This window comes from Lycium ferocissimum, chromosome 3 (genome assembly GCF_029784015.1).
Source record: "Lycium ferocissimum isolate CSIRO_LF1 chromosome 3, AGI_CSIRO_Lferr_CH_V1, whole genome shotgun sequence".
NCBI classification, from domain to species: Eukaryota; Viridiplantae; Streptophyta; class Magnoliopsida; order Solanales; family Solanaceae; genus Lycium; species Lycium ferocissimum.
The window spans coordinates 52,463,834-52,491,692 of record NC_081344.1 but is presented as its reverse complement, the minus strand read 5'-3'; the positions used below and the strand labels follow the sequence as shown (position 1 = coordinate 52,491,692).

General features: G+C 36.5%; 2 protein-coding genes across 5 annotated transcripts; one reads left to right on the top strand and one right to left on the bottom strand.

Moving 5' to 3' along the window:
* Window positions 1-5,241: 5,241 nt before the first annotated feature.
* LOC132050272 (AP3-complex subunit beta-A) lies at window positions 5,242-18,157 on the top strand. Of its 4 annotated transcripts, none has more exons than XM_059441447.1 (12): window positions 5,246-5,610; window positions 5,968-6,044; window positions 8,949-9,050; window positions 9,159-9,408; window positions 9,891-10,517; window positions 11,727-11,900; window positions 12,270-12,396; window positions 12,520-12,620; window positions 13,639-13,839; window positions 14,894-15,912; window positions 16,876-17,145; window positions 17,602-18,157. In XM_059441447.1, exons 1-12 carry the CDS (start codon window positions 5,401-5,403, stop codon window positions 17,972-17,974), a joined length of 3,531 nt encoding a protein of 1,176 aa, XP_059297430.1. In that variant the 5' UTR covers window positions 5,246-5,400; the 3' UTR covers window positions 17,975-18,157. The 4 variants fall into 4 exon arrangements, with proteins under 4 accessions (XP_059297432.1, XP_059297430.1, XP_059297429.1 ...); XM_059441446.1 differs by having other exon boundaries at window positions 5,247-5,610; window positions 12,511-12,620; XM_059441449.1 differs by lacking the exon at window positions 17,602-18,157 and having other exon boundaries at window positions 5,242-5,610; window positions 12,511-12,620; window positions 16,837-16,955.
* Window positions 18,158-20,913: 2,756 nt separating this feature from the next.
* Window positions 20,914-24,585, bottom strand: LOC132050271 (THO complex subunit 4A-like). The gene is made up of 5 exons (XM_059441444.1): window positions 24,226-24,585; window positions 24,054-24,155; window positions 21,842-21,910; window positions 21,576-21,748; window positions 20,914-21,405 (listed from the first exon to the last, which is right to left on the bottom strand). Exons 1-5 carry the CDS (start codon window positions 24,391-24,393, stop codon window positions 21,252-21,254), a joined length of 666 nt encoding a protein of 221 aa, XP_059297427.1. The 5' UTR covers window positions 24,394-24,585; the 3' UTR covers window positions 20,914-21,251.
* Window positions 24,586-27,859: the final 3,274 nt, after the last annotated feature.

Sequence of the window (27,859 nt, the reverse complement as noted above, 5' to 3'; positions counted from 1 at the left end):
ATACGGCCCATATAATTTTATACGGACCGTATAACTCGTCCGTACTTCGACGCTCCAAACCGACGTTCTATTCCACCATGATAAAATATGGTCATATTATACGGACCGTATAACTTTATACGGACCGTATAATATGTCCATATAACCTCCGCCTCATTTTGTATAAATCCAAGTCTTGAGTTCTTCTATTTCATTATTCACAATTCCAAGCCCTAGCAACAATCCAAAACATCAAGGTAAGTCAATCCAAACCCTTCCAACTCAATTCTAACATATATATATATATCTAATAATCTAAGCAAGAAATCATTGTTCATAAACTAGGGTTTTCAAGAAAACCCATCTCAAGGTTCAAGAATCAAGATTTAGGAAATCTTCTCCAAAATTCAAGTCTTTAATTCAAGATTTTGGAGCATTACAGGTATGTAGAGTTACTATCTACGTGTGGGAACATCATTGTTCTTCCCACGCCTCATAATCCATAAAGTATGAAACTTTACAAAACTAGGGTTTCTATTCTACACCATACTCATGATAACCCTAGGTCCATGTTCATGATTATATTATGTATGAATTGTTATAATTCCATCATTTAGTTCTTAATATTTCTTTATGATTATTGAGAATCCGTCCGTAATCCATGAAAACCCATATCTTGTATTCCATGGGTTCTTGCATGCATGTTTTAAATAAAAATACTTATTTCATGAATATCCTACATGTCTACAAGTTTTCATGCAATTGTATTATATAACTATGTTCATGCCATGACTCAAAATACATACATGCTATTTACAAGTTATTTCATGAAACCATGTTTACAAGTTATTTTGTGAAATCATGATTACAAGACAAGTACAAGTTAATTCACGAAAATCATGGGCTTCTTAGCCATCTATATTATGTTCATGTTTTGGGAGTTGCACGAATTACCGAGAAGGCTCAGATAGCCTGAAACTACGTAGCCACCGTAGGACAAGGATCGCTCCGCCCAGTTAGGACGATACCTTAATTTTACACTGAATGGATCCATCAGGCACGTTACCACCTCATACCCTGGCAAGGTATGGGGGCTCTGCTGGTCCGGCGAGGTACCAGACTCCACGTACCCACGTGGTGATATCACATGGTCGGTTTATGGAATGCTCTCCCTACTATCATGTTTTACTACGTTATATATATGTACTCATGTACTCGTACTCATGTTCATGCCTAGGTTTTCGGTTTCGATTCTTTTCACGATTATCCCATGTCCCATGTTATTTCTTTCAGTTGCTTTACATACCAATACATTCAATGTGCTGACGTCCCCTTTTATTGCCCGGGGGCCTGCATTTCACGATGCAGGTACGGATTTACAGGACGACGCCTCTGCTCAATAGGATCTGCACGTACCAGCTTATTGGTGAGCCCCATCTCATTCGGGGTTAGACATTGTCATTCTTTAGTTAGTTTGCATCTAAAGGTATGCTTTTGGGGCCTTGTCCCAGTAAGTATGTTTTTCAGTCAGGATTCACGATTAAAGGTTTCATAGACTAGTCAGTTTAGTTATGTTAGACATGCAAGGTGTTTAGCCATCTTTGGCTCAACTTATGTTATTTCCGCAGTCATGATTTAAACAAGTATTTCATCAAGTTATTATGACATCTCATGTTTTATAAAAGCTCATCACGTTCATGCTATATTTCCGCTCATGTATGCCTCATGATGATTCAACAAGCCATGTGGTTCGCTCGGTCACATGCAGTATGGCACCGAGTGCCGTGTTTCGCCCAGGCCATGGTTCGGGGTGTGACAACAAACACCTATACATCGTCAAGCATATTTGAATCCGTTCGTGATAAAGGTGCCTTAATTAACATCTCCATCTTCGTCTACATTCATATGCAAATTTAATTAGTTAACCATTATCAAATAACTGGATTTTAGAAACTAATACTTAATATTTAAATTCGCTTAAAATATTACCATTTTGAATTTAGTAAAGCTCTGCAACTAATTTCGAGTAACAAGTTTTTGACAATTTCATGATGGAACTTTTATTGGTGATTAGAAATTTTAGTAGGCGTACTTGACGATTAGAAATTTAGTACTAGGGATATAACGCTAAATGAGAAAAATATGTAAGATACTAAGACTAATTCGATAATAACTATTCCTATTTTTTTTACTTCTTTTTTCACAATTTTCTTTTGAAATTCAATCATGAATACAACTTCTATATTTGGTGATTAGGATTTAACGTTAACTGAGTAAAGTATTGTGTAAGATACTAAGACTTGTACTTATTTGGTAATCACTATTTCTAGTTTTTACTTCTTTTTTCACAATCTTCTTTTAAATTTTTAATTAATCTAAATAGCCTTTTGGCCCACGGGCCGGCCTCGGCCCAGCCTCGGTCAGGCCTCAAGGGCCAGCGGGCTGACTTGGGCTGGGCTTATAAGCCTCAGTTTAAATGGGCTTAAAAAATCCTAGCCCAACCCTACCCCAATAGCGGGTTGGGTTGGGCTGGCCTCAAGGGCCAAGCCCATTTTGACGGCTTTAAGTACAGGGGTATATTTGGCCCTTTTCGATTTTGAAATTGAAGAAATTAATTCTTTTCCTGAAATCTCCTCTATTCCTTCGTTTTCTGCCATAAACAATCTTCTTAATCTACCTTTTCCTTTCTTCTTCCCATTTTCTTTTTAGGTAGATTTTGTGTTTTGCAATGTACTTGAAACCTTTTCCAGAAATGCTTAAAATTAGAAGTCAACTGTTATTATTCTTTTTTGTTTTTGTTTCCCATTTTCATTAATTTAAGATGAGAATGTTCTATTGTTGATCTTTATTTGAGGCTTTTCCTATTTTAATTATTGAAAATTGGAATATTACATGTGCTTCGAATGTCGGTTTCTGGTGTTTCGTTCTTCCACTTTTTCTATGATTTTTTATATTTTATTAACTTTAGCTTTGTTGATTATTGCAGGTTGCTCGGTTTGTGAATTTGCTGATTTGGATTATTTTTGTTTAAAGATATTGTTAAAATTATTCCGCAAGTGGATTTTGAAGTCTATTATGAAAACGATATTGACATCGCTCATGCTGGCACACATAAAATCCTATCATCAGTGATCAAGCATTTACCGCTACTGATCTGAAGATAATATTGCACGGACTGTTTTAGAGCAGATCAAGTTTAAGGAGAAGGAGAGAAAGAGTTGCGGCAAGATTCAAAATCTACACCTTTTTTTTTTATTAAAGTTTACCCATTAAATAAATAAATGTATATATGTAAATACCTCTTCAGATATGTAAGACTTAGTTAAATTTTCCGATGTACAATTGAATGGAGAAAATATGTGATCAAATAGTCTATAACGTTCTCTATAACGTTCTTACATGTTGTACTTGGAAATTTTTATTTTCTTATATTTTTTTTTTGGGTAATATTGCTAATATTTGTTCTTTATATTTCCATGCGGGAATATATTAGAAAGAATGGATATGATTAAAGATTCCGAAGAAAGAACTTGAATTAGAATTGGAACAGCTAACTACGTCTTTTTCACTTTGGGAAATGGTAATTTTGTGTAATTTTCTGTAAAATAGTTTAAATCTTATGAATAGTAAAATAGTTTAAATTTTCGCTTTCGTTTGTTTCATTTTCGTATTGCTTTGAACTGTTTGTACTTATCTGAGCTTTTCTCATCATGTTTTCTTCTGAGCTGAGGGTCTTTCGGAAACAGCCTCTCTATCTTTCGAGATAGGGATAAGGTCTGCGTATATTTTACCCTCCCCAGACCCCACACTGTGGGATTTCACTGGGTATGTTGTTGTAGTTTAAATCTTATGAATGAATAGCCTATTTCCTAATGTTTTTGCCTTAATTGTTTGGAATTGACTATATTTCGTTTCCTTTAGATTTAACAATATTATAGAAACCATTAAAAAACTAAAAGTTATCTTAAATTTTTTCTTTTAATATATTAAAAAGTGATACTTTCACTAGTTTCATTTAGAATTTTAAGCATAGTATCTTCTCTAATTTTCCTTTATCTTATACCTTTTGGCAATAAAATAATTCTCTAATATATATTTTAAAAAATGAATGAATAAAGAATATACCAAGGATGAAAACCTGAAAAAGGACAGTTGAATTTTCTCTCTCTTTTTTTTTCTAAATTGAACTATTCAATATGATGAATATCATTTTTTATTTATTTAATATGATACATGATATCATCCAATTATGGCTAATGACATAACAAGATATGTCATTATTTTATCATATAAGAAACATTATCTTGATTAATTATCTAAATTCATGTATCGAGAAAACATTTGCATTGTAATTAGAATTTTTATATTACTGAAATTATTGAGAAAAAGTATATAGCGTATTTTGTGAAGGTGAAGGTTTTACGCCTCCATATTTAAAATGCGGAAGAAATGAAGATTGAAAGAATTCTTTCAATTAATGAGAAGTTAAAATGACTCATATCATTCGGCATATGCTTCTATATATGTAAGTGGATACAATGTCTCTCCATTCCCCGTCACATTCCATCAAGTCTAGAATTTTTTTTGTTTTTGTTTTTGACTGTCTTTTGCTTTTTATAAGTGCAAGAAATGGATGAAAGGCTATGATTTCACTCAAAGAGATGGGGGATAAACTTGATCAAAAGAATATATAAATAATAGTTTTTTTTAATAATATTATAACAATAAATTCAGTCATAAATAATTTTCTTTAACGATCCCGCGAAGCGCGAGCTAATTCACTAGTATAGAATAAGAACTCACCGTGCGTTTCGCACAGGATCGATTTATTTTTCCAATTGTAATAACCATAATAAGAAAGTAATAACCATTCTAGGAGAAAATTTAGAGAACTTTTATTATTACAGAAAGTAAATGTTTGTATGCCTAGCGGTAAAAATATAAATATGGTAATTCATAATGGGTTAACGGTTTACCCGATAAGAAAATTGAGTAATCCACACCCACATCGATAAGCCGTTAACTATAAAAGTTTAATCCGTTCACCAATCGTTAATCCGATAACCCAATACCAATAAACTAATAAACTAATTTTGCGATTGAATTATCGGTAATGGTTTCGTTTTGACCCAGCCACTCCTCCAATTGAAAATTAGTTTTTTGATTGGCAAGACAAAATTAATTACGTAAAAAAGAAGAGTACTAGTCTGTATGTCTTTACTATTTTTTTTTTTCCCGTTTTTTGGAGGAGCCGCTGTATTGTAAAGAGTGGCACATCAGAACTTAGAAGTTGTTATTAGTGCACTTGGCCCCTAAACTCTTTTGTTTTCCTTTGATAAGTAAACCCCGCATGCCAAACGCATCTCCGCTAGTCCGACTTTCATCGCTCAACCCCCTCGGCATCGTTCCGAATGTTAGAAAATGTTCACACAGTCGACGTCGGATTCACTGAGCAAAGCCTCATCTTTGGTGTTCCGCATCGGTACTGATGCCCACCTTTATGACGATCCCGATGACGTCAACATTGCTCCCCTTCTAGACAGCAAATTCGACTCGGAAATATGTGAAGCACTGAAGAGATTACTTGCTCTCATTGCCCAAGGTGCCGACGTCTCCAATTTCTTCCCTCAGGTCACTTCCCCCTTTTCCCAAATCTAATGGAACAAAGGAGTTTCACCTTGTTACTTACTCCCTCTGTCCCAATTTATGTGGCATGGTTCGAATTTTGAGAGTCAAAACTGTTTTATTTTGATCGTGAATTAGGAAATGTAATTTATAAGTTTTTTGAAATAAAATATACATAGTTGGAAAATTTAAAAGTAGTATAAGTCACAATAATTTACAATTCAAAACATCTAAAAGACATATGAAAAAATTACGGTCAAAGAAAAACTTGTTTGAAGTGTGAAATTCAAAAGTTGCCACAAAAATTGGGACGGAGGGAGTATAACAAAATTTGAGTTATTGAAGTTTGTTTGACTAGTGCAGGTGGTGAAAAATGTGGCTTCACAATCAATGGAAGTGAAGAAGCTCGTCTACTTGTACCTCCTCCATTATGCTGAAAAGTATGACACTACCATAAATTACTTGCACCTTGTTTTTCCACACTCGTTGAATTCCTGATTAACTATAAATCACTGAATTAATTATTGTATTTGCGTTGTCCACATTTATACTTCAACTTCTTCCATTTGTTTAAACTAGTACTGCATAATTTATTGCAACTTGGTTTATTATTAAGTAAAGCTTTATGAACAAGCAGAAAATCAGTTCCCAAGTGGAAGAATTAATTGGGGAACTTACATAAATGGACCATTCGGCTATCTAGTTTACCAAACATGGCCGAACTATACACTTCAGCTGTATATGTTGTGTATAGGTATGTATAGTAACTGTATAGTTAGTATACTTTATAAACTATTTATACACTGTCTGGATAGATGGCCGAATGGTATTTGGCTGTAATTTTCCCAAATTATTTTGCTAAACGAATTTGGGGTATAAACATTAGGGCTCCTATTCAATATTTAATCTCCCTTACATAAATTAATCAAACTTACTATAACTTGCTGCCGTTGCACACATGAACAATTTTATTATCAGTAAAGGTAATAATTTTGATTTGCCAGCAAAAAATGTATGTTGGGAAGTCTTTACAGCTAAAACTATAGCTACATCACAAATTATTTGATGACCTCAAGAAGACAATCATTTCTATATGATACTGCAGCCATGTTGCACCAAATAGGATAATAAGGAAATATATCTGCATCTTATAGTAATTACAAATAGAGGCTCTTGCATTTCTTTACTTCCATATGGACCACCAAATTGCCGCTGGCATCGAATTCCCAATACTTTTCCTGTGCCAGTATTGGAGGAGTTCCATTATTGATGTAGGCGTTGACCAACTAAGCCCCAAAATAATGAAAATGAAATTTCATAGTTGAGAGGTGAAGCTGAATTGCAAGAATAGATGGTTGATATCTTCACTTTTTTTCTTCGCAAAGAATACATTTGTTGCAAATGTTGAAACCACTTTTTTAGGGATTATTTTGGGTTGATCATGCTTCCTGTGCTACCAACCAAGTGAGGAGAGAGCGGGGGCGCTTTGTTTTCCAAGTTATTTCCATCTGTTGTTCCTTGTTGCAGTAGTTCTGGGGGATAATTGTTTGCTGAGCCGTCAACAGTAAATTGTCTGGTCTGTTTTGTGGAAATTGGTAGCTATTAAGGAGTTGCAGAGAGAACAAAGACTTTTTGTTCCCCGGTCTTTGAATTTTCTTCTAAAAATGATGTTGAACCCTTGATTTGACCAGTAATCAGAATTTCAGAAATAATTGCTAGTAGGTTTGTAGCAGAGGTGTAAAGATCAGGGTGAATCTCTTTTATTGGGTAGTTGCTAGTTGACATCTTTTTAAGCAGCAACTTTCCATTTTGTATCTTCAAGTTTTTAACTCCTATCTTTCAGTCTTTAGCTCTCTAGTCTTTTTGTCAGTAATAAAAGATGCCCATCTGACTAGGTTAAGTTTCTGCTTTCTTTATTGCCGCATTGCAAGAAATTTCTATCTAGTTTGTCCAGTCCTTTGGCTGCCGGGGACGGGGGAATCATGACATGCTGTGCTGGTAAACTGTTGACAGTTTTAGTCTGATTAGAGCTACTGGCTCTTGCCGCTGGAGAGCTTTTTTTCCACTTTCCCAAGACTCCTTTCTGGATAGAAGAAGCTTTAGATTTAGCTCCCAAAGGGAGATACAGGTACTTGGCGCAGGAGTCCTAGTGCTGCAATCAAGTGTGTCTGCCAGTTTTTGCAAGTTAATTACCTCATTATCTGGAAAGAGATGACTCTTGGAGTAGTTAAATCATAACCCAAAGGTTGCTTGAAATAAAAAGTGAATCGATAGGAGATAGATCATCTGTTGCACTTCAATATCACATAAGATCGAGGAGTCATCTGCACAAAGTATGTGGGAGATAGCCATGTCTTAGTGATCTCATGGCAGTGTGAACTCCTGTATCCAATTTTGTTGCCTTTCTATAAAAAGCATTTTTCTGACCATAATAAAGAGGGGGATGGCATAGGGGGTTCCCCTGTCTCAGACCTTTTCCAAATGAGAATAAACCCTGTGGATAGTGAATTTTAATGTGGAGATGCGGAAGGAAGTTAATAAGGAAATTCCAGTGAACTTTATCAAAGGTTTCTCAATGTCTCGTTTGCCAAGACACCAGCTTTGCACTGGCATGAAGTTGAAGTAATTCTGGGAAGATTGGATTGTCTGATGTTGCTGAAGCTGTCATCCCAATCTACTAAGGATAGTAAACGATCAATTCTAAATGTCTCTTGACCAGGTGAACTTGCCTCTAGCTAGATAGGGCCAGCTAGCTCTAAGTCTCCTACCACGTTAGAGGAACGATATTATGGCTCTGGTGAGGTTATGGTTGTCCTTTCATTCTCTGGGAACATGGTGGTGTTGAAATTCTCACACATAACTCAAGGATCTTAAGTTATGCCTTTGGTGGTCACAAAGCTTCTATCCTGTCTATTTGTAGGATCCTACAAACATAAGCTCACAGTGAACCCATTGAAGTGATTGAACATTAATAAATGAGACAGTAATAGAATTCTCTCTTTATATAAGTTCGGTATCGTACCAGGCTCTCTTGTCCCGTATGATCGCTTTGCCTCCCTTCGTGCCTTCATCATCAAAACATAGTTTGTCCATCTGCCTGCTCGGAGTTGACCTGCAATTTGTGGTTGGAAATTGTAGAGCTTAGTCTCTTGCAGACAGTAAACATCTGCTTGCCATTTCCAGATAAGTTTTTTCAGCATTCTGTGTTTGTCAGAACAGTTTAGATCGCTAACATTTCAATAACTTTTAGCAGCTTCAAATATTGATGCATGGGACTTTCCTTCCTTTACCAAGGTTTACGGATATAATGTTGTAAGCTAAAATGATATATAGCTGAGTTTCAGATGTATATTTTCGGATATAATGTGGAAGCTAAAACGATGTACAGCTGGTTTGTGCACATGGAAACTTCTATTCGGTTTCTGGTTAGAGCTGCTTTGCTTCGTGTAGGCATATGTTTTTTATTGTACTTATTAACAGACAACCTCAATATTAAATGAGATTAGAATAACATGAAAAAAACTTACTCATCTATTCTCTTATATATGCTGTAGGCGTCCTAATGAAGCATTGCTTTCAATAAACTGTTTCCAGAGGGATCTGGGAGATTCTAATCCGTTGGTGCGGGCATGGGCACTCCGGACAATGGCAGGAATTCGTCTTTATGTGATTGCACCCCTTGTTCTGGTAGCAGTGGGAAAATGTGCAAGAGATCCATCAGTATATGTTAGGAAGTGTGCTGCTAATGCACTCCCAAAGTTACATGATTTGCGTTTGGAGGAGAATATTAGTACTATTGAAGAGGTAGGTTTTGTAGCTTTGAGGGCAGGGATGTTGGTACCTAGGCATCTTATAAAGTAATCATGTCTTTGTAATCATCCAGTTTTACTTATACAGGAAAGAACTGCTCCAATGTAGAAATCATTTATCTAAAAACAGATCTCTTGCTAAGCAAGGGTGTTCCCTTGGTTTGTCCTAAAAATTAGACTTCTGACATATACAATAGCTAAAGCTGTTTAACTTTGATTTCATTGCACGTTTGACAGTTTCGCAGGGTCTTCTCATCTCATGAAAGAAAAGAAAGAACCTTACTCAACTTATATTTTTCACGCTTTCTTCCGTGTTGCCATGTATGTTTTCTACAACTAAACTGCATTCATGGCTTCAACTATACTTGTGTCATACAAGTAAACCAAAAATCTTTCCTTCAAGCAATGCTCCCAGATGAACTGAATTTCATCGTTACTATATTTGACTTGTACTGCATCTGCTATTATGTTTTGCAGACTGTTGGAATTCTTCTGACTGACAGCTCTCCTGGAGTAGTTGGAGCTGCTGCTGCAGCATTTTCTTCTATATGTCCTAATAATTTCTCTCTAATTGCAAAAAATTATAGAAGGCTGTGCGAGACTCTCCCTGATGTGGAAGAATGGGGTCAGATTATTTTGATAGGGATCCTTATACGGTATATTATTGCTAGGCATGGGCTTGTTAAGGAATCCTTGATGGTAGATTCCCATTCTTCAGAGAATTGTAATTCAGAAAAGGAAGGATCTGAAACCTATTTTGGAATCAAAGAGAGCACCAATGACATTGGCAGTGTAGTTTGTGAATCTGAGATAGCAGAAATAGTATCCAGGAGTTATCTTGAAGGACCAGATAAGTATTTATCCAGACCAACTTCCAAAAGAGCTTCTTCTGTCAAGGACTTTCCAGACTTTACATCTCCAAAAAGTAACGATGACGTGAAGATCCTACTACAGTGTACTTTACCTCTACTGTGGAGCCAAAATAGTGCAGTAGTACTTGCTGCTGCCGGGGTGCACTGGATTATGGCACCAAAAGAAGAAATTAAAAGAATTGTTAAGCCTTTGTTGTTTCTGTTGAGATCATCCAGTGCCTCAAAATATGTGGTAATTTTTTGTCTCGTACTAGTTTGAGTCAAAACTGATTATTATTTACATGGTGTAATATGTCTCAGGGGCCATTGAACTTTTTAGCCTAGAGTGATAGAAAACGAACATTGAGAGGTGGCATTTTATTTATTTAACCATTGACAACATAACCTTGATCCTCTGTTAACTTCTTGGCCTGTTTCGGTAGGAGTTTGTCACCTGCAATGCATATGACCTTCTATGGGAACTCAAGCTTTGATAAGTTTGTATTCAGTTGTAATGATATTGTAGATTGAAAAAACTTGGCAATATAAATTACACAAGAGGTTAAAACATTGTAAAGTCCTCTCAATTCTCTTGCTTGTAATTGTTTAAAGGTCACCTTGTGCTGTTTTAGCCTGTCAATGGGGCAAAAACACATGTAAAAATAGTTTGACAATCTCCACTTCCTAATTTCACAAGTTGCTGCTAGAGTTTTATGCTCCCAAAAAAAAAGAGTGAGAAAAGAATGATGTCATTCTATTGCCGGGAGTGTGACTTAGAGGTTAAAGGAAGAGGAATATGGCTTGGGGAAGGGAGGATGACAACTCAAGGCAGAGGGGTGCGCACCATAATCTTTTTTCGATTTCTCACTTTTCTTGTCATTTGGACTGAAAATCTAGTTGAATGTCTATATTGGATCACTTAAATAGTAGTGACAGTCACTGACTTGTATATAAAAAAAGTATTGATTGTCAAGTTGCTGCTTTCCTAAGTTCAGCCAGCAAATCAACATCTGCCAATCAATTTCTTTGCCCTGAAGTTTACTGTACTGTTAGTTGACTTGGTTCAAGTCTTTTTCACATTTTATTCGGCCTAAAAATCTGGGGTGTTTCTATGAAGATTTATCCACACTTTAGGTTGTGAAATAAGTGTTTTTTGGTACTGGATTAGAGCTCTCCTTCTACAGGATGTTTCACAAGTTAAAGAGATTTTTGGCCATAGTTTAAGAAGATCGAATTCTTCCATAACTTCCTAGCTAGTGAGATGAGGTCGTTCAGACCTTTAAGGGCTGTTCTTTAGAACTTTGTTTTCCTGAAAACAGTATGACCACATTATTTTGCTGCAATCAAACATCCATCCTTTAAGTAGAACTTTGTTTTTGTGAAAACACTATAGCCCGACTTTGCTGCCATCTATGATACATTCCCTTCTTTTGGTGTATATGTAATGCTTTGGTTGATGCAGGTGCTCTGCAACATTCAAGTGTTTGCTAAAGCAATGCCTACCTTGTTTGTTTCCCATTTTGAAGACTTCTTCGTGAGCTCTACTGATCCGTATCAAGTAAAAGCTCTGAAGCTTGACATACTCTCTTTAATTGTGACAGATTCATCAATTTCACCTATTTTTAAAGAGTTCCAGGTACACTTTCTCATCAAAACTTTACCTATATGTACATTTTCGAACTATAATGATTGTCTTAATCTAATTATTTGAGATGCTATATGCTAGCCAAACTCAGCTTTATACGTTAATGAATCCTCTCAAAGCACCTTCCTCTCCTTTTTTATATGCCATTGAATGTAGTGTTTGGTTTATTCTTTATCAACAAAAAAGGGAGTATGTGTGCGTATTTCAATTTTCTTAATTGTTGCAATTTAGCTGCTTGCACATTGGGGTTTCTAATCTCTTTACAGCTACGTGTTAACTTCAGCATCATTGTATCTTTTTCTCTTTGTTGTCGTGGAATTAGTCATGCAAGCTAGTGCTAATTTGTTAGTTAATTTCTAGGATTATATCAAAGATCCAGACAGAAGGTTTGCTGCAGATGCTGTGGCTGCTATTGGTTTATGTGCCCAACGACTTCCAAATATAGCAAGCATATGTCTGGAAGGGCTATTGGTTTTGACTTCATCTGGTAAAAGCATCTTCTGTCTATGGAATCTATAGGAGAGCTTTTGTTTTATGTAATTCTGAGCTTCACTGCTTTATTTACTTTGTTTCAATTATTTAAGTGATCACGGACATGCAGAAATTTCAGATGTGGACATAGCATCAATGGATGAAGAAGCAGTTATTCTGATTCAAGCAATAAATTCCATCAAAACAATCATAAAACATGAATCCTCAAGTCGTGACAAAGTGAGTTGCTTTACTAACTCAGGAAATTTACACATTTTGCAATTTCTAGCCAATTACTCTCATTTTGTTTAGCTATTAATTAATGATGATATCTTACACAGAATTTCTAACACACCCCTAACAGAGGACAGTCCTTTTAGGAATTTTTTTTGGTCTGGTAACAAGTACTCCCTCCATTCAGTTTACATTACACTATTTCCTTATTAGTCCGTTCAAAAAAGAATGTAACATTTCTATATTTGAAAACATCTAATTATAAACATCACATTTTACCCTTAGTGAGAAGTTCTTATAGCCACACAAATATTATGGCTTGTTTAAGACCACAAGTTTTAAAAGTCTTATAGCCGCACAAATGTTATGACATGTTTAAGACCACAAGTTTCATAAGTGTCCCCTTAAAATTCCTTAAGAAGTCGAACTATGTCACATAAATTGAAATGGAGGGATATATTGTGTTTCTTTAATGTTGCTTCAGGTATAAGGTAGCATTGAGACTGCTTATTATCTTAGGAGTCTTTTAATGGGTAGCGTTGCATGTTCACAGTCCTTTCGGAGAAGAAGGTGCCAATGGACTTGTCTTGCCACCTCTCTCATGTGGCCGTCAGAAGATATTTTATATGTTGCAGAAATTTAATATACTGTTTACGTTTTTCTGACATGGAACTTTTGAATCTGAGCTCTAATTGTAACTTAGAGACACATTTATTAAACAAAAAGTTTATAGTTTGGAGCAGAACTCCACTAAAGGAGCCTGTAGTGACTAGCGCCACCGGAAATGTGGAAATCTTTTGCGTTAACTGAGCCATGAGTAGAAACTTTACATTTTACATTTAAATCTACATGCATTCTTTTATGTTCTCCCTGCATATAATGATTAACATACTATTCAAAAACCCAAAAAGAAAAAAGAATGAAGTATATACTATAATCTGTGATACACTTAAAAAGAAAAAAGAATGAAGTATATACTATAATCTGTGATACAGAACTTACTCACTCACTTCTTTTGACAAAGGTAATTGTTCATTTGGCACGTAAGTTGGATTCTATCCGAGTACCAAGTGCACGTGCAATGATTATTTGGATGTTGGGCGAGTATAACTCCACGGGACATATAATTCCAAAGGTGTTACCCACAGTTCTCAAGTATCTTGCTTGGACTTTTTCTTCAGAAGCACTTGAAACAAAGCTCCAGATTCTTAATGCGATGGTCAAGGTAGAACGCTACAAATAGCTTTTGTTTTTCCTCAATGAGCCTCTAGCTCAATGTTTTTGGATGGTTTGCATTTATCATAATTGCATTGCTTTTTAGCTCTGGAAAATCTTCTTGTTTTCTCATAATTATATTCCTTTGACTCATATTATTTGTTGTTGCTACTGTTCCATTGTTTTCAGCATGGCTTCTTCACTACTGTATTTGCTTTACATACTTGATTTTTGATATGCTTTACTGAGCTGAGGGTCTATTGGAAACAGCCTCTCTACCTTCTCAAGGTAGGGGGTAAGGCTGCGTACACACCACCCTCCCCAGACCTCACTTGTGGGATTACAGTGGGTATGTTGTTGTTGTATATTCCTTTGATGTTCTTGGCTTAAGTGGAATATTTGCATATGGCTGTACTTTGCGTTGTTAAGACGAAAATTGAATCTATAAACAAATAGCACAGGTGAGCTAACTGTTTAACGGCTTCAATTGCTATTGAGAAGCACGACTGACATTATAGGAGCATCATCTCCACTATCAGCAATGATACTTTTTCATGCCAAATTTAGTTCATTTTCTATCGAGGATGTAGCTTGACGTGAGATGCGAATTCTGTCATATACTAAATTCTATGGTGTTTGTTTATCCGCATAAGCATCTTACAAAATTAATAATGACATATATCTTTTTTATTAACTAAAGACGATTATTACGGTATATTTATTATGAGGAGTGCTTGCTGTACTTTCAAGCTCTCTGTAATATGATTAATCTGTCCTAAAATATGATTGGTAAAACATATCTGAACTGATATACTCTTGTGAGTTTACATATTTAACTTATTCTGCTCTTATATCTGACATATGGGCTTCTGGAAAGTACAAGATTAGATGTTGCATACTCCTGTATTCTTCGAGAAAGAGATGCTATGCAGATATGCAACTAATTTGGTTCCTTAATGAAGTAATTTCCTTTGATTAATCAATGGTTGAATTTCACAAACCTCGAGTTGATAGTTCAGGAACCTTGTCTCATTTAATCAACAATAGGCTTGGATGTTTTTCAGGTCTTATTACATGCAGAAGGGGAAGCACTATCAACCTTCAAGACACTCTTAAACTATGTACTTGAACTAGCTAAATGTGACTTGAATTATGATATCCGTGACCGTGCACGTCTTCTACAGAAACTCTTATCCCACTATATTGGCACTCATGAGTTGGAAGAATCAGCTCACCGAGCAGCTCCTGACAGCGCATTGCATGTACTTGCAGGACACTTATTTGGGAGAGAAACAAAGCCCAGTCCGTCAGAACCATTAGCTTATCGGTTTTATCTTCCTGGATCTCTTTCACTGATGGTTCTTCATGCTGCTCCAGGATACGAACCTCTCCCACAGCCATTAAGTTTGATTTGCGATGACACTACTCATGAATCCAATATGGTAAAAGATATGAAGCAACCGGAGAATGGAGCCACTCAAAGTGAATCGTATGAAACTGATGATGCTGACTCGGTGTCTGGATTACTAAATGAAGAAAGCACATCTGGTTACAATTCTCAAGATTCTCCAACTGGTTCAAGTGGAACTCGGGGTAGCCACGGGAGTGGGTCTGTGAGTGATGATGACGGGCACGCTGGTCCACTGATTCATCTCTCTGACAGTGGCAATGCTCATGGGAATCAGTTGGGACCAAGGATTAATCAAAATTCTGACTCCAATGATCTTGGGGAATTAATGTCTGTAAGAGCTCTTGAATCCTGGTTGGATGACAGTCCTGATTCTACCCACAATTCTGTAGAATTAAATAATGTCTTTCAATCATTGGCCAGAATTACAATTGGAGATATTAGTAGCAGAGTTAAACCTAAATCCTACACTTTGTTAGATCCTGCAAATGGAAACGGCTTGAGTGTGGAATACACATTTTCATCAGAGGTGTCAAGCATATCTCCTCTGCTTGTTTGTATTCAGGTTACATTTATCAACAGTTCGGTGGAAGCTATGTCCAATTTACAGTTGGTCGAAAAGGATTCTGGCATGAGGGTAGAATCTTCAGATCAAGTGCTGACATCAGATGAGAGGTAATTGTTGTGCTTTGCAATTTTCAGTGTATACTTTGTTGGTCAGAATAATAGTGATTCTTATATTGAATAATGCTGTTTTGAGAACATGCCTTTGAATATTTCTTTTGTCAATCACCTTTTCCTAGATATAAAAGAGGAAAGAAATGTTACGGTAAGATAGTTAATTAAGTTCCACTGTCCTTTGTGAAAGTTCTCTCTTTCTCATCTAGAAAACCATCTTTTCAGTTCCTCTTGTTGCTTTATGAACTAGTGGCCAGGAGTTCATTGTTTCACTGGTCTTCAGACCTTCACTGAAATGCTCAGCCAGAAAAGTACTCCCTCTGTCCCAATTTATGTGACACACTTTCCTGTTTAGTCTGTCCCAAAAAGAATGCCTCCTTTCCATATTTAGAAACAATTTAACTTTAAAATTTCCCTTTTACCCTTAATGAGAAGATTTACAACCACACAAATATCTGAAAGCTTGTTTTGGACCACAAATTTCAAAAGTCTCTTCTTTCTTTCTTAAACTCCGTTCCAAGTCAAATGGTGCCACATGAATTGGGGCGGAGGGAGTAGATATTATCATAGAGATGTCTTAGACCATTGTAGAAATGTAAACACATGCTCATCTCTAGTCACTTAAATGTATAATTGGTCGGATCTCAGTACCTGACTTCCAGGTTCCTGAATGGTCAGTTATTCATATAATATGATTTGATAGTGTAAAGGGTGCATTTCTGTTTTAATTTGTTTCTTATTCTTCTCTGTTGCCATGTAATGTTCTGCTTTCTTCTCCTGCTGTCATTGTCTTTGATTGTTAGTAGTATGACAACATTGGCATTAAGATCGTTCTGTTTAGTCATGCTATGGCATCTTAGACAACATTGGCATTAAGATCGTGCTGTTTAGTCATGCTATGGCATCTTACTCTTTTTCAAGTTGGTGAGGGCTCTTGCACTTGTTCATCTTTGTTTGTAGTTCCAAGATGTCTGTTAATGATGTGCCGACTCTAGTTCCAATGGAAGAAATTGCTAAGCTGGAGCAGGGTCAGGTTACACAGAGAACCCTTCAGGTCCGGTTCCACCATCATCTTTTGCCCCTTAAGCTGCTTTTATGGTGCAATGACAAGAAATATCCTGTGAAGTTGAGACCTGATATCGGATATTTTGTAAAACCTCTTCCAATGGAAATCGATGTGTTCTCAGTCAAGGAATCTCAGCTGCCTGGAATGTTTGAATATATAAGGAGGTCAGTTATTATTTTATTCATCTTTGGTGAAGTGTATGAAAAGGTCAACTATTTGTGACCTTGAACCCTTGAAATTTGGTGCTTCATTGTTTTGCATCTCATGTCTCTGCTGAGAGGTCAAGATATTGTTGCTTCTTATGAAACCAAATCGGCAAATCCAATTGCGTTATTTGCGGATCTGCTGATATTTTATTAGGTTAAGTCAACTGAGATATGCCATTTTGCCGTTTTTCGAAAATGATGACAATTCTCTGATCTTGAACTGTGTGGTTCCTGGTTCTGGAACCTTATAAATGGGAAAAGTGAAAAACCGTCTGAATGACATCTGAGAAATATCGGTTTTAAGTTGAATGTGTAAATGAAAGTTTGAAGTTCTCCATAATTTATTGTTTTATGGACTTTACACCTCATTGTTCCGGGATTCTCTTGTGACCATTTTCCTATAATTTGCTACAGGTGTACTTTCATTGACCATATTGAAGAACTTAACAAGCTTGAGAGCCCCTTAGCAAAGGACAACTTCCTTGTAATCTGTGAGACTTTGGCTTTAAAGGTGCTTAGTAATGCCAATCTTTTTCTTGTATCTGTGGACATGCCTACTGGCACCAACCTTGATGATGCTTCAGGTTTACGGCTTAGGTTCAGTGGTGAGATATTAAGCAACTCAATCCCATGTTTAATTACTATTACTGTTGAAGGTAGATGCTCTGAACCGCTGGACACTGCAGTAAAAGTCAACTGCGAAGAGACTGTTTTCGGCCTGAACTTTTTGAACAGGGTTGTAAATTTTTTGACTGAGCCTGCTCGTTATGATGAGAATCTAGTTTAATCTGAAATAACCTGATCATTGGATTATTGTTTGTTCAAGAGGGGTTAATTATGTACATTTTCCTTGTATCATTGGACTATTGGTGGCCTTTGCAATGGTAGTTTCTCCATATGTGAAGGTCAAGTTACTGCGGATGTAAATCTGACACCACTGTTTGTTTATATGGTATGATTTGTTGCTTTACCTCAATGCATTGGTATTACTTATGGAATCCCAAAAGTAAAAGAAAAAGAAAGGGAATAATGCTTTGGAAGAACACACTAGTTTTAACTAGTCACCGAAAAAAAAAAGAGTCAGGGAGATGCATTTTATGAATTACTATCCGGAACAAAAACTCTCTCAACCTTAAACCGACAATCCAAGGGTTTACACCGATGGCAACTTCTCTCTCTTTGGGTGTGTTTGGTACGGAGGAAAATGTTTTTTCGGAAAAAAAGTGAGTTTCTTAGTGTTGATGTTGAAACTATTTCTCTTCAGCTCAAACTATTTACATTTCATTTTGTTGTTTTATGTTGATGTTGACTACTCAGACGATGAAGCTTATTGCTTTAGACAATATTAATAAAATAGCCCTAGGTGGTACAAAGCCTAGTGGCCTTTAAATTAAAAAAAAAAAAAGTAAGGAAACAAAAAAAATATTATCTCAAAAGTACTAGCAAGATTATGGGGTTGGGATGGTGCGGGGACGGGGATTCGGAGGTAGCGGGAGGTGGGATGGTCAAGGGGTGGGGGCATTGGGTGGGGGGGGGGGGGAGGACAATAAACTGGAACGTCATTTATAGAATTTATTTTCCCTATTTCCATGAAAGAAGTCAGTTTTCTCATTCTTACCGAACTTATTTTGTTAGAGAAAATGTATTCCAAAACATTTTGACCAATCAAATATGAGAAAATTGGAAAATGTTTTATTCCATACCAAACACACCCTTGCTCTTGGATAATTTGATTGGGGGTTGCGGAGTAAGAGGTTGTGAGATGATATGTAGTGGAAATTAACTTCAAATTAAAGATTTTTGGCATCATTTGAAGGATCAATGTTCGAATCCATCATTGACCTTTTCAGAGAGCAAGAGTAAAGTAATTGGCTGTATATCCATTCTACCAGTGATTCCATATCTTTCATGTGGCATTGCATGAGCTTGGGCACCACTAGCTTCTTCTTACTTGTCACGCTTACTGAAGCTTCCAAGTACACTTTTTGCTCTGTACAGTTCATTAATAACTTCACCTGGTGCATAGATCCTTTAGCTGCAACAACACAACATCGTTAAGACGAGAGGAATTTTTATACTTGCATTCCAGATTCCATCTAATATAAGAGAGACCTATAAAATAAAGACTGATGAATTTTATAGTTAGTTTCTCTTTATGGGTTGATTGCGCTGCACATTCGCCACGTTGTTGAGGGTTGTTCCCATGGCGGTTGACACGACATGCTGAGGATTTTTTCTTTAAAATTTTGTGACTGGAATTTGAAAAAAAAAAAAAAAAAGGGAATAGCACAAAGGAGAACAACATAAATGCTTTTTTTTAGTTACTTAACAGGTGTCACTTGCTGATTGGTCCATTTCCCATGTCAACGCTCTAGATAATCACCCACTTTATTTCCTGTTCGTATCAGTGTGCCAGCTCAATAGTTTGCTTAGGTGCACATACTTTGGAGAGTAACGTTTGACTTTTGTTTGTGTATTGAATGAATTTTGTGACAAAGCTAAAGGTAGTGTTCGTCAAATTGAAATTATTTTGAAAGGAAACGGAATTTGTTCTAATTCCTTTTAGCTCTAAGAAAATATGATTAGACTGAATGTATTTAATGCATTTTTCTTTTATCTCTTAGTCGTTGATTGAATCTACTACCACAGTCGACAAGTTGCAAAATTTGGAAACTCCCCTTGTTGGGGTAGGAATGCAGGTGAAGAAATAATCAAAATATTCCTTTTTCTCTGAGCTCAACTGCTGGGAAGGCATTTCATGATCAATTTGATCCCCTTATAGTCCACCGTAAAAGTACTATCCTAGATGGCAAAATTGTAACTCATTTCATAGCACATTACTCTTGGAAGTACTATTCACAAGTTTATATTAGGCATTCTGTCTTCAAGGTTTAACACTCAAAATTACACTCCTCGTCCGAGTTACATACTCTAACTTGTCCAGACACAAATATAAACAAATTTAAGTTTCATTTTATTTAAATGAAAAATGTTAAGAACTGCAGATAAAGCTCAATTGAAGAATTTTTAACTTTTTTTTTTTTTTTTTTTTTTGAAATGAAGTAGATCTCTTAGATCATAGCTATTATATCAAAGAATTATCGAGTTGTTTAGAGAGTACTATCTTTGTTCCCATTTATGTGAAAGGGTTCGAAATACGAAGGTCAAAACACTTTAAATTTAAATATATTGATTCTTCAGATATTTGAAAATAAAATTTGCATATTTGAAAGCTACACAAAAAGTATTCCAAATCAGCATAGCTAACGATTCAGAATATTTCAAACAAATGCGGAAGATAACTATAATCAAATAGAAAATAGTTTGACCCTTCAAATAGTCACATATTCACATAAAATTGGAGGCCGGAAGTAATAAGTTTCCCTGGCAAGAAACTAGAGAAAATCTGGGACGATGCAATTTCTTTTTAAAAGCAAAAGCACTGATAATTTTGTACAAAAGAAATTAATATGCATATGCATTCACACGTGCCATATTGGCGTATTTCTAGTAAATTTATAATTGGCAAGCCTGTTAAAAATAGAACAAATCAAATCAAGAGGATAAAGAAATGAGGATTGCCGTGAGTGTGACAAAAAGGTTACACAAATTAAAGAGAAGATTTGTCAGAATAAGCTATGGTAGTAGGCACTAGAAAATTGATAGAGAAATTAAAACAGTCCAATCCAGAGGGATGATCTTAGACCAAACATTGAAACATGAACATTAACCAACTAGAAACTTCTGCAACACTAACTTGACAAGCGGTACAGAGTAAGCACAAAACTAAAGAATCTGGAGGGAACAATGTGTAATGCAAGAAAAACCTTGTACAATCACCATAAAATGAGCTATGTTAAATCCTCCTGCCAAGATGATATAATAGTGAAGAGGAGTATATCCAGATTACGTCCAAACAAAGTGAGCTAAGTTTATATAACTGGTATTTAGCTATTTATGTACCCTACAATATTAAATGATGTCAATGTTTTCTCCATCTAGGACAAAAGGCTCAAGTTAGAACATGGCATAACAGACAGCCATAGGACAAAAAAGATGAGAAATTAGTTAATGTGCATAGCATCAGAATGATACTTGTCCAAATCAGCATCAAGATCTTCAGCTGAGACAGGTTTCTTCTTTTTTGAAACTGTAGCTGAGACAGGTTTATGATGGCTTCTTTCTACGCGAGCCCTTCCATATGCTGCTCCTCCAGGTCTGCAGGCAAAAACAATTCTCTAAAAGTCATTACAAGTAGGCAAGGGCTCATTAGTAAGGAAATTACAACCCAATCATTTGCTCCAAATGATCTATTGTGCCACTACCACTCAAGAGTTATTAGTTGCTTGTAAAAACGTGGACAATATGAATCCTTACTGATCTTTTACCTCTGGAAACTTGCTTGCAAATTTGCTGATGCAAAAATAGGCACTGGATGAGTTGGAGCATTCACCCCAACCACCTCAATTTTCATTGGTCTACCGTCAAGCTGTATGTTGTTGTATCTCTTTATAGCAGCTAAAGCACCAGACGCATGTGTGAAAACCACTTCTGCAGTTCCCTATACAAGAATTTCCTCAACATGAATATATATATATATATATATATATATATAGTACACAACATATCTCAGGAAAATGTCTTTCTAAGGTACCTTTGATCTGCCGCTGTTATCATAATGCAGCGCATATTCTTTAAGTTCACCAACATCTGAAAACAGCAGCTGAAAAAAAACAGATAGCTCTAGGTTATAATTGTTTCAGGACTTCTCATCAGAATAGTTGCTTCAAGAAAGTAGGGATCGCAATGTGGTAGGGGTGGGAATTGTTAAATAGGGCGGGGCAGAGTAGGGCAGGGAGCTGCCACAAATTTTTTAAAATTATTAGGGCGGGGCAGTCAGGTCGCTGATCCGGGTTATAGCTGATTTGGGTTTAAAAGATGTGACCCGCTTAAGTTATCCGTAATTTCCCAACTATAATGCAAACATTTCCATCTACAAGCATCAGTGATATGTGTGATAGATAGCCCAAGAGCTTTTCATTTAATAGGACGTGCTTCTTTACCACTTATCTTTGTGAATATTTTTATTTTTTTCAGCCATAGTAGTTTGTTGCTGTTACTTGATGATTCCTACATACCACGACAGATTATCCATCTGAAAAGAATAAGTGAAAAAAAAAAAAGATATAGTACACAGTTACCTCTATGATATATCCAGGGGAATATTTTTGCTACAGGTAATAAATTTCTATGTTAACTGTTAAATTTCCTCAATTGCATGATACGTAAACGAAGCACGATATATAAAGATGAGCAATCATTTGACAAAGATTATCTCCTTATACATTTTTCATTCAATATTTAAGACTACACAACATTGATAAAATTTACTATAATTTATTCAACTGATATACATAGACAACTTTTATTGACATGTCAACTTTAGATGTATTAAATAGCATATTGCAAAATGAAAATAAATCATAAACGGGGCAGGGCGGGGCAGGACAAAATTTTGGCACAATGCTAAACGAGGCAGGGCAGGGCGGGTTAAAATTTTAGCGCGTCAAGGTTTGCCCTGCCCTACCCCACCCCTCCGTATTTTACATCCCATCAAGACAGTATTGCAACTACAATTTGAGATCAAAAGCTTTGAACTCAAAACAGAGAGCACTCAATTGAGAAGAGACGAGATTGAAGATAAGGAAATCAAATAGTAAATAACACTCACACACAACACAGTATACATAGGAAAACATTTTAATAACCCATACTAGTACGTTTTACACCATCCAGTGCTCCAGGCAGTATCAATAGATATTAGGGGCTACAACATCTCGCAGAAATTCTCTGTTCATTCATCGACATAGAAATGAGTAAACAGAGAGTGATGGAAAAATTACTTCATCTTCTGTACTATAGTACCGGGGGGGGGGGGGGGGTACTTTAGAGTATAAACCTATCTTCTTCTATTCATAAATGGAAATGCAATAATGTCTTCATAAGCAGAGTAAACTGGTAGTAGACAAGGTTGCTAACTAGGCAGTGAAGCACCAAGAACACTTTAAGTTTGACCAATATCCATGCCATAAAGTAAAACCATATCATCATTCAGCGTGTGTTTGGTAGGGAGGTTTTCCAATTTTCTTGTGTTTGGTTGGTCAAAATGTTCTTAAAAAACATTTTCTCTAGGAAAATAAGCTCCTTAACAATGAGAAAAATGACTTCCCTAATTAGGGAAATTAAGTTTCATAAGTGACATTCCAAATTGATTGTCTCCTCCCCACCCATCCACCCCCACCTCACCACATAATGTTTTGCTAGATCGCATATACTAATTGTTTTGCTTACTTACCAAACACTAGAAACTAAGTGAAAAACCCACAACATTTTAATTTCCTTCATACCAAACACCAGTCAATGCGTATGATCTTGTGGGGTCCAACAATTATCTTCTACAAGTTAATACTCTAAGCAGAGTTATCACAACAATACGAACGCACCTTCAATTTTTTTAACAAATCTTTTGTACTTTTCAAAAAGCACTTTACTCCACAATAGAAATTCTTTGACGTTAGACCCAGGATATGCACATTTAAGAGAACAAAAAGCATAGTACAAGAACACAGAGAACAACCCAATGGAAATCCACCTTAACTTAGGACCCATTTGGCCATGAGAATTCTTCACTTTTTTCCAGAATAAAATGAGGGTTTGGCCATGAAAATTCCAAATACAGGTTTTTCACTTTCTATACATTCAAACAACCAAATATCTTTTTGCAAAAAACTCTTTAGCAAACACAACTCCAAGTTGAAAAATATTTGGTTTCTATGGAAAAAAAAGAAGAAGGAGAGAGTGTTTACCCTGATGTCATCGTTGGTGACGCCGTAATCGAGGTTAGATACAAATAACTTCGTTCCATGAACATGATCCCCTCCTCCAGCCATCTTCATCAAGTCTCGCTCCTGCATTTCAAACAAGGCTAAAACTACTTTCTGTGAATGAATGTGAGTAGAAGGAAGAGGGAACACCTACCTGCGACATTGAGTAAGGCGTCATTCTAGTCCTACAAACTGGCACATGTCGCCGCTTTTCATCGCCGTCGGAGTTGTGACCTTTGTTACGTCCACCATGGCGGCCCTTTTGTTGTTGTTTGTTCTTCTTGATAATATCATCCAGCGACATGTCCAGAGAGTCAGCCATTTCTCACTCAAGTAGTGCAGAAGAAGAAGGCTTTTCAGAATATATAGTGAAATGTGCCAGTATAGCGAAGGGACGATGATCGACAGGGAAAAGCTGTCAATAGTACTATAGCAGACTGTTGAGTGGTGCATGAATAACAGCTGGCTCGCCTGCTCCGCAAAGACCAACTACCCTTTCATTTTACCGTCTTGTCCTTGCTGAAATTATCAACAAGATATAGTGGATGGAGTATCTCACGCACAGTTGAAATGGGTTTTTAGCCTTTTATAATTTTTTATTTTTATGACCTTTTCAAAATAGATCTTTATTTCTTACACATAAGTGATCTAGAAAAATCTTATAAAATTTTTGAAAAGGTTATTTTAGTTATAAATATACCGTATTCTGAATGTCCATTTAAATACATGATTTTCTGGATAAGCTTGCAATTAGATAAACTTGCAATCAAGCAGGTAGGTCAAACATGCAGCTTGCTAGCATCTTCTTGAAAAGCTTCACAATAGCTTATTTTTTTTTTCTATAAATAGGAAGTCAATTCATTTCATTTTTACATCAGTTTGAAGAGGAATAAAATCTCTCTCCCCCACCCAACTTCTTTAACTATATTTTTTGTTGCCTTATATTTTATTATTATTTCATAACAATTTTCTTTTATTCAAATTGTAAAAGGACAAGAGATCTCATTTTCTCGAACGATAGTGAGGCAAGATTTTTGGAACGGGAATTTAAGTAGGAAAAATGGTCGAACTTCGACTGCTATTTAAAAATAATAGTCGCATTCATCTTTTGTTACAATATGTGAAAAAAGTTTATCTCCACCATTAACAAAATTTTAAAATTTACTTCAAATCTAACGAATTACCCGAATTTTCATTTTAATTACCTGATTTCACTTTATTAATCCATAACCCATTTATCCCGCATTGCTTAAGTACCTAATTTCCATTTAGGTTCTCTTAAAAATAAATATAATTATTTTCTAAAAAGAAAAATAAGATGCTTAATTGATACGAAGGGGATATTATTTTTCACAAGTATAAGCTAAGCCTTATCTTTTGGTTGTCTTAGAAAATGATTATAATAGTTGTCTAAAAAGGAAATATGACACTTACATTAATACGGAAGGGATATTAATTTTTTGTAAGCTACAAGAAATTTCATTTAGGGAAAAGGACTTTTGATGCTCAAAACCACCTAACGGATTGTTACAATTAAATGCTTTTTGTATTCTCATAAGATACTAATTTGGAGTACTCGGTGGACGAAAAAACTTTTTTCTTTCTTCTACTATTCTATAGAGCTTGAAGCGCAAATAGTAAGAGGTTGACTTGATACAGATTGTATACGGTAAAAATCGGATCGATTTGTACAAGGCAAGAAGTGGGGTAAATGTTACAGTTGTCCGGTATACAACCGAGGAAGAATAAGGCCGTTGGCCACTGATGGGAACAAAGACCGAGGGGTCGTGAGTTCATTGAACTCAGTGTCAAAACCGAAGGTACTTTGATGGGCACAGAAATCCCGAGCCTGAGGCGAACACACTCAACATAGGCTCGGAGAATCCGTTATGGGGCAGGACACGCATCATCTGACCGTTCCGCCATTTGCGCTGACAACAGTACGGGTGTCAGACCGTACGGACGCCGCCTTATCCATTTTAGGGTTTTTTCTAGAAAGGCCTTTCTAGCATGTACTAAGGCCCATTTGTTTTTAGCTATAAATGGAGGTATCCCCCCTTCTTTTTCAAGTTAACTTTTTGATAATTCTTCACATTTGTAATCATAAAAGTGGCAATGAAATCTTCTTAAGTGTTTTGGCTCGGTTAAAGAAAGAAATCTCCAAACCGGACCAGTTCTCAAAGCTTACAAACTTGTCTTCTTAAGTTCTCTTTACTAGTCTTTATCAATATATTACCATTTACTTGCTATAATATTATATTATAAATTAATCTAACCACATATCCTATCAACCACTTATAAATTAATTGTTATCTGTTTTTTTAGGGTAAACAGCTTGGCGCCCACCGTGGGGCATAGGATAATTGTGGTGGTTTAATTTGCTACTTCCTTTTTCACTTGTTCTTTGAAAGTTTGTGTTTCAGATACGTTCGAGATGGTAAGCAATGGTCATTCCGGGCACGTGAACAATAACGAAATAGTCACTGAAAACGAAAACAACAGCTGGTTACCAAACCCGAACGGACCGCCTGCTGACCCGGCCAACCCAAATGCTGTCAACTCGACCGAAGGCCTTAACCGCCAGAATATCGTCAATGAGGAGAATGCTGCCCTTCCGACCACAGATCCTTTGAATAGCAATAATTCAACAACTTTGCTTCGGGCACAGGCCTAAAAGGCACCGGATGTCGTAGAGGAAGTTAACTTACGTGTGACATTTGAAATGTTGCAGGAACAAAAGGTGGCTATAGGTTAGCTTCAAAAGAACGATGGAAAAACAGTAGCGGCCGAAACAAATCAGGCTATCGAGGCAAGCCAAAAAGGAGAGTGAGTCGCAGATAGTGGTAGCGGATCAGGGACCAGTGCATCAGCTGAGGTCCTGAAAATGCTCGAAGCGTTGGCCAAATAGATTGAATCCAATGAGAAAAGGGTAGAGACGTACAACTCTCGAGTGGACTAGATCCCGGGAGCCTTTCTGATCTTGAAGTTAACTTACGTGTGATATTTGAAATGTTGCAGGAACAAAAGGTGGCTATAGGTTAGATTCAAAAGAAGGATGGAAAAACAGTAGCGGCCGAAACAAATCAGGCTATCGAGGCAAGCCAAAAAGGAGAGCGAGTCGCAGATAGTGGTAGCGGATCAGGGACCGGTCATCGGTGAGGTCTGAAAATGCTCGGCGTTGGCCAAATAGATTGAATCCGATGAGAAAAGGGTAGAGACGTACAACTCTCGAGTGGACCAGATCCCGGGAGCCTTTCTGATCTTAAAAGGACCGGACTCAAAAAGATACATTCAAAGGCCTTTCCCACCGAGTGCTGCCCCGAAGCTAATCCTGAAGAGGTTCAAAATGCCTAATATAAAAAAATATGATGGGACAACAGACCCGCAAGAGCATGTGACATCATATACTTGTGCCATAAAAGACACCGATGTTGAGGAGGATGAAATTGAATCAGTACTACTAAAAAAGTTCGGTGAAATGCTGTCTGAAGGGGCCCTAGCTTGGTACGACCACCTGCCCAAACATTCCATCACTTCTTTTGAGATGCTCGCGGATGCGTTTGTTAAAGCACATGCCGGAGCCAAGAAGGTGCAGGCAAGGAACGCAGACATCTTTAGAATTGCCCAAAGAGATGACGAATTACTTCGAGAGTTTGTGAATAGGTTCCAAAAGGAATGGATGGAACTGTTGACACCTAATTTTCACCTCATAGAAGTCGTATTTTAATTTTCAAAATTTTCGAGTCAACGACAGAGTAAGGATATACCATTTAAAAATTAAAATTTCA

What these genes read in the sequence shown, in the direction of transcription:
- LOC132050271 (XM_059441444.1), bottom strand. Translation starts at nt 24,393, where the DNA reads ATGGCTGACTCTCTGGACATGTCGCTGGATGATATTATCAAGAAGAAC. An exon ending in CGCCTTACTCAATGTCGCAG is followed by an intron (nt 24,156 to 24,225) that starts GTAGGTGTTCCC and finishes TTTGAAATGCAG; the next exon opens with GAGCGAGACTTGATGAAGAT. An exon ending in TCACCAACGATGACATCAGG is followed by an intron (nt 21,911 to 24,053) that starts GTAAACACTCTC and finishes GTTTTTTTTCAG; the next exon opens with CTGCTGTTTTCAGATGTTGG.
- LOC132050272 (XM_059441446.1), top strand. Translation starts at nt 5,401, where the DNA reads ATGTTCACACAGTCGACGTCGGATTCACTGAGCAAAGCCTCATCTTTG. An exon ending in CCAGTGCCTCAAAATATGTG is followed by an intron (nt 10,518 to 11,726) that starts GTAATTTTTTGT and finishes TGGTTGATGCAG; the next exon opens with GTGCTCTGCAACATTCAAGT. An exon ending in GTGCTGACATCAGATGAGAG is followed by an intron (nt 15,913 to 16,875) that starts GTAATTGTTGTG and finishes CTTTGTTTGTAG; the next exon opens with TTCCAAGATGTCTGTTAATG.